At 47.8% G+C, this 5,000-nt stretch overlaps 1 protein-coding gene across 1 annotated transcript in view; it reads left to right on the forward strand.

The window, feature by feature from the left end:
* Window positions 1-5,000, forward strand: part of LOC120038354 (pleckstrin homology domain-containing family H member 1-like) — a gene marked incomplete at its 3' end in the record, with an annotated part of 25,814 nt that overhangs the window by 1,726 nt on the left and 19,088 nt on the right. Inside the window, exons 4-10 of the mRNA XM_038984137.1 lie at window positions 16-97; window positions 521-1,128; window positions 3,156-3,698; window positions 3,869-4,078; window positions 4,245-4,317; window positions 4,666-4,751; window positions 4,870-5,000. The exon at window positions 4,870-5,000 is cut by the window's right edge and continues 17 nt beyond it. Of these exons, the coding sequence (XP_038840065.1) occupies window positions 16-97; window positions 521-1,128; window positions 3,156-3,698; window positions 3,869-4,078; window positions 4,245-4,317; window positions 4,666-4,751; window positions 4,870-5,000 (1,733 nt within the window). The remainder of the gene's footprint in view (window positions 1-15; window positions 98-520; window positions 1,129-3,155; window positions 3,699-3,868; window positions 4,079-4,244; window positions 4,318-4,665; window positions 4,752-4,869) is intronic.

Below are 5,000 nucleotides of genomic sequence, written 5' to 3' on the forward strand. Positions count from 1 at the left end.
TCTGCGCTGTTTCAGATGGAGATTGAGAACCAGCAGCTGACATTGTCCAACCTGAAGCAGGCAGAACAGATGATGATGCTGCAGGACAAACTGCAAGGTGATCTTGATCACAGGAACTTTAGTTCATCTACCCAGCACCTCACCCTCTGAGAGTACCAAACTCCATTTTAACAAAGCAACACCCGCAGGCCTTCGACGCCAGCCAGCTGTTGTCACAGCATTAACAACTGTCATCACAGTTTTCAATTGTTATCCACCTAAAGTCATGCAAATGGTCTGGTTGAAGTGGCATAGGATCTGTACAAGTGGGAGTATGTAGATGATGAAGAGGGGCCCAGCATAGAGCCCTGGGGCACACCACAGTCTATGTTACTTTGATAGTATCAGAGCCTTATCACCTTAGTGATAGATGATTAGTAGTCAAGTGTGGGCCTATGTTCTACAGTACATGTTGTTATATTGTCAAAGGTTGCTGTTGTGTCTCTACATTAACTATATGTTTTCCCATCTTGTCCAATAGCTCTCCTGGAGAAGCCTTCATCTCCCCTCCCCCCCACCTCTCCTTCCACAGACACCCACCAGGTACCCTCCAGCCCTCTGTACCCCTCATGCTGTCCTGGGACCCCACCTGTCCAGGAGGAGACAGGCTGGGGGAGACAGACAGGTCCAGGGGACAGAGCAGAGCAGCCCTGTAAACCCAGAGGAGACAGAGGAGACACAACAGGCCACGGCACTGTGACAGTAACCCTGCCAGACACTCCCTCTCTGGGCAGCAAGGGCAGGGAGGCTGGGGCTGGACCTGCTAGTCCTGTTCCAACCACTGGAGGTCAGGACCAACCACTAGGTAGCGCTACTCCCAGAGATCACTCCTCGGACGAGCTCAACAGCAGGTTCCGCTCCCAACGTCTCCACTCTTCCTCCTCTTCCTCTTCCTCTTCCTCCTCCTCATCTTCCTCTGCCTGTGAAACAACCCACGGGGGTCCCAGGACCCCTGATATCCCTACCTCCACCTCCACCCCCAAAAACCCTCTCCTCTGCCGCTCTCCATCTAACTCCCACCCCTTCCAGACCCACGCCCAGCCCCTGGCACTACCCTCCCATACTGGGACCAGCATGACCCTACCCAAGGTGTGTTAAGTTCTATGTATATGTATATATGTATATATACACTACCGTTCAAAAGTTTGGGGTCACTTAGAAATGTCCTTGTTTTTGAAAGAAAAGCACATTTTTTGTCCATTAAAATAACATCAAATTGATCAGAAATACAGTGTAGACATTGTTAATGTTGTAAATGACTATTGTAGCTGGAAACAGCAGATTTCAGGAATATCTACATAGGCGTACAGAGGCCCATTATTAACAACCATCACCCCTGTGTTCCAATGGCACGTTGTGTTAGCTAATCCAAGTTTATAATTTAAAAAGGCTAATTGATCATTAGAAAACCCTTTTGCAATTATGTTAGCACAGCTGAAAACTGTTGTTCTGATTAAAGAAGCAATAAAACTGGCTTTCTTTAGACTAGTTGAGTATCTGGAGCAGCAGCATTTGTGGGTTCGATTACAGGCTGAAAATGGCCAGAAACAAAGACCTTCTGAAACTCAGTCTATTCTAGTTCTGAGAAATGAAGGCTATTCCATGTGAGAAATTGCCAAGAAACTGAAGATCTCATACAACGCTGTGTACTACTCCCCTATACAGAACAGCGCAAACTGGTTCTAACCAGAATAGAAAGAGGAGTGTGAGGACAAGTACATTAGAGTGTCTAGTTTGAGAAACAGACACCTCACAAGTCCTCAACCGGCAGCTTCATTAAATAGTACCCGCAAAACACCAGTCTCAACGTCAACAGTGAAGAGGCGACTCCGGGATGCTGGCCTTCTAGGCAGAGTTACAAACAAAAAGCCATATCTCAGACTGGCCAATAAAAATAAAATATTAAGATTGGCAAAAGAACACAGACACGAGACAGAGGAACTCTGCCTAGAAGGCCAGCACCAGAACCAAAAATCTAAAATTTGGACTCATCAGACCAAAGGACAGATTTCCACCGGTCTAATCTCCATTGCTCGTGTTTCTTGTCCCAAACAAGTTTCAAATCAAAATCAAATCAAATCAAACTTTATTTGTCACGTGCCCGAATACAACACGTGTAGACCTTACCGTGAAATCCTTACTTACAAGCCCTTAATCAACAGCGCAGTTCAAGAAGAGTTTAGAAAATATTTACCAAGTAGACTAAAATAAAAAGTAATAATAAAAAGTAACACAATAAGAATAACGAGGCTATATACAGGGGTCACTGGTACCAAGTCAGTGTGTGGGGGTACAGGCTAGTTGAGGTAATTTGTACATGTAGGTGGGGGTGAAGTGACTATGCATAGATAATAAACAGCGAGTAGCAGCAGTGTACAAGTGGGGGAGGTCAATGTAAATTGTCCGGTGGCGATTTTATTAATTGTTCAGCAGTCTTATGGCTTATGCGGTCTTATGGCTTATGTCACCCTGTAGCGCTGTCTTAGGCGTCTCACAGTACGGACATTGCAATTTATTGCCCTGGCCACATCTGCAGTCCTCATGCCTCCTTGCAGCATGCCTAAAGCACGTTCACGAAGATGAGCAGGAACCCTGGGTATCTTTCTTTGGTGTTTTTCAGAGTCAGTAGAAAGGCCTCTTTAGTGTCCTAAGTTTTCCTACTGTGACCTTAATTGCCTACCGTCTGTAAGCTGTTAGTGTATTCACGACCGTTCCACAGATACATGTTCATTCATTGTTTATGGTTCATTGAACAAGCATGGGAAACAGTGTTTAAACCCTTAACAATGAAGATCTGTGAAGTTATTTGGATTTTTACGAATTATCTTTGAAAGACAGGGTCCTGAAAAAGGGATGTTTCTTTTTTTGATGAGTTTATATATATATTAATGTGGCCCTATACACCTGTAATTATGGTACTCTCTCTCCATTCCTTGTATTTGTACACGAGCCGTACAATTATTTTTACTGTTTGACTGTGCCAATGTGTGATGGCCGCTCTGGACCGTGATGTTATCAGTCAGTAAACTTAGTTGAACTTGAACCTCATCAATCAATCAGCCAATCAATCAAATGTCAATCAATAATGTCATCTATCTTTGTTTGTGAACTAACAGGTGCGGACGCCTCTGACCCCACGAGACAGCATTCAGCTGGTGAAGAAACACTACAGTCAGCCCCAGTCTGGAGGTGTGGACCGGCTGCACCACCTCAACATCCCCAGTCAGCCCCAGTCTGGAGGTGTGGACCGGCTGCACCACCTCAACATCCCCAGTCAGCCCCAGTCTGGAGGTGTGGACCGGCTGCACCACCTCAACGTCCCCAGTCAGCCCCAGTCTGGAGGTGTGGACCGGCTGCACCACCTCAACGTCCCCAGTCAGCCCCAGTCTGGAGGTGTGGACCGGCTGCACCACCTCAACGTCCCCAGTCAGCCCCAGTCTGGAGGTGTGGACCGGCTGCACCACCTCAACATCCCCAGTCAGCCCCAGTCTGGAGGTGTGGACCGGCTGCACCACCTCAACATCCCCAGTCAGCCCCAGTCTGGAGGTGTGGACCGGCTGCACCACCTCAACGTCCCCAGTCAGCCCCAGTCTGGAGGTGTGGACCGGATGCACCACCTCAATGTCCCCATAGACATCATGACTGCTTCCAGCACCCAGGTAAAGGGGTGAGCATGCTCAACTCTATCCTGTAGTGTAGAAACAGTGAGAGTGTGCTTAAAGTCAACAGTCGGTCACATAACAACGATAAAAAGGTACCCGGCTGCACTCAGTTGATGTAGTTGTAATTTAAGTAATTGCTTCTTCTTTTTCATCTTTGCACCCTGCAGAGCCTTGCATCTCCCTCCACCTGCAGTCACTTCCTGGTGGAGACAGATATAGATGACGGGCTGCCTGACAGTATGGAGGGGGTGGTAGAGGGGGCAGAGGGTCCTCCCCAGGAAGGAGTGTCGTTTGTTGGGTTGGCTGAGGGTCTGGAACTGCTGGATCCGGAGGTTCTGAAACCCCCCACCCCGCCTCTGCACCGCTTCCCCTCCTGGGTAAGAGAGAGAGAAAGAGTGAGAGAGAGAGCTGGTGGAGTGCTCTTTGCCATAGTCTCATATCTGTGTATGTGTGTGTGTTCCTGTTGTTGTGAGCAGTCAAAGTAATGTTATAAAACACACATACACACACTCATGCTTACACAATGATCTATGTGCTCTACAGGAGAGCCGTATCTATGCTGTGGCCAAGTCAGGGATGACAGTATCGGAGGCGACCACAGGAGCCAGAGGTCCTGGTCCAGGTGAGTTGCCTACCATGCTGATGTTGGAGAGGACTGTCTGGAGGAATCTCAATTGCAGTTCCTTGTTTCCTCATGAGGAATCAAGGAATTGCAATTGAGATTATCCCTCTGTGTCTGTGGTGGAACATTATGGGGCCTGTCAGTACTCATTTTGATGTCACATTTTCCTATCTGAGGGGGCTAAGTAACACCTGTGCAGGTGTGATCTGGGAAGCTTTAAGGAGCTCTTTAAAGAGATGTGTAAGAGCAGAACCCTGCTTTTTAATCAGCTGTGATGAAAGGATAGGACCTACACACAGTAAGACAGACTATAATTATAAATCTCGCTCATGTTTCCTGCAGGAAAAGCACAGTACCCTGCCGCAGGACCATTCACTCACCTGATTTACAAGAACATCACTGTACCCGTGTATACCACGCTGAAAGGGGTGAGTACCGTACTCTACAGCAGCTCTAACTGTGTCCAACTGACAATAACATATCCACTCCCTATGGACTGTGGTATGTGCTGAGGAATATCTAAAAGTGTCTTCTGTCTGTCTCCAGAAAGCCACTCAGATCAGCAGTGTGCCCCTGCATGATGATGAGTCTGGTTCGGAGGATGACAGTGGCTCTCTGGCCAGCCTCAGGACCTCCACCCTGGGCCCAGAAAGGAAGGGCAGCACCCCCGGGAGCCC

This window comes from Salvelinus namaycush, unplaced genomic scaffold (assembly GCF_016432855.1).
Source record: "Salvelinus namaycush isolate Seneca unplaced genomic scaffold, SaNama_1.0 Scaffold2151, whole genome shotgun sequence".
Lineage (NCBI taxonomy): Eukaryota > Metazoa > Chordata > Actinopteri > Salmoniformes > Salmonidae > Salvelinus > Salvelinus namaycush.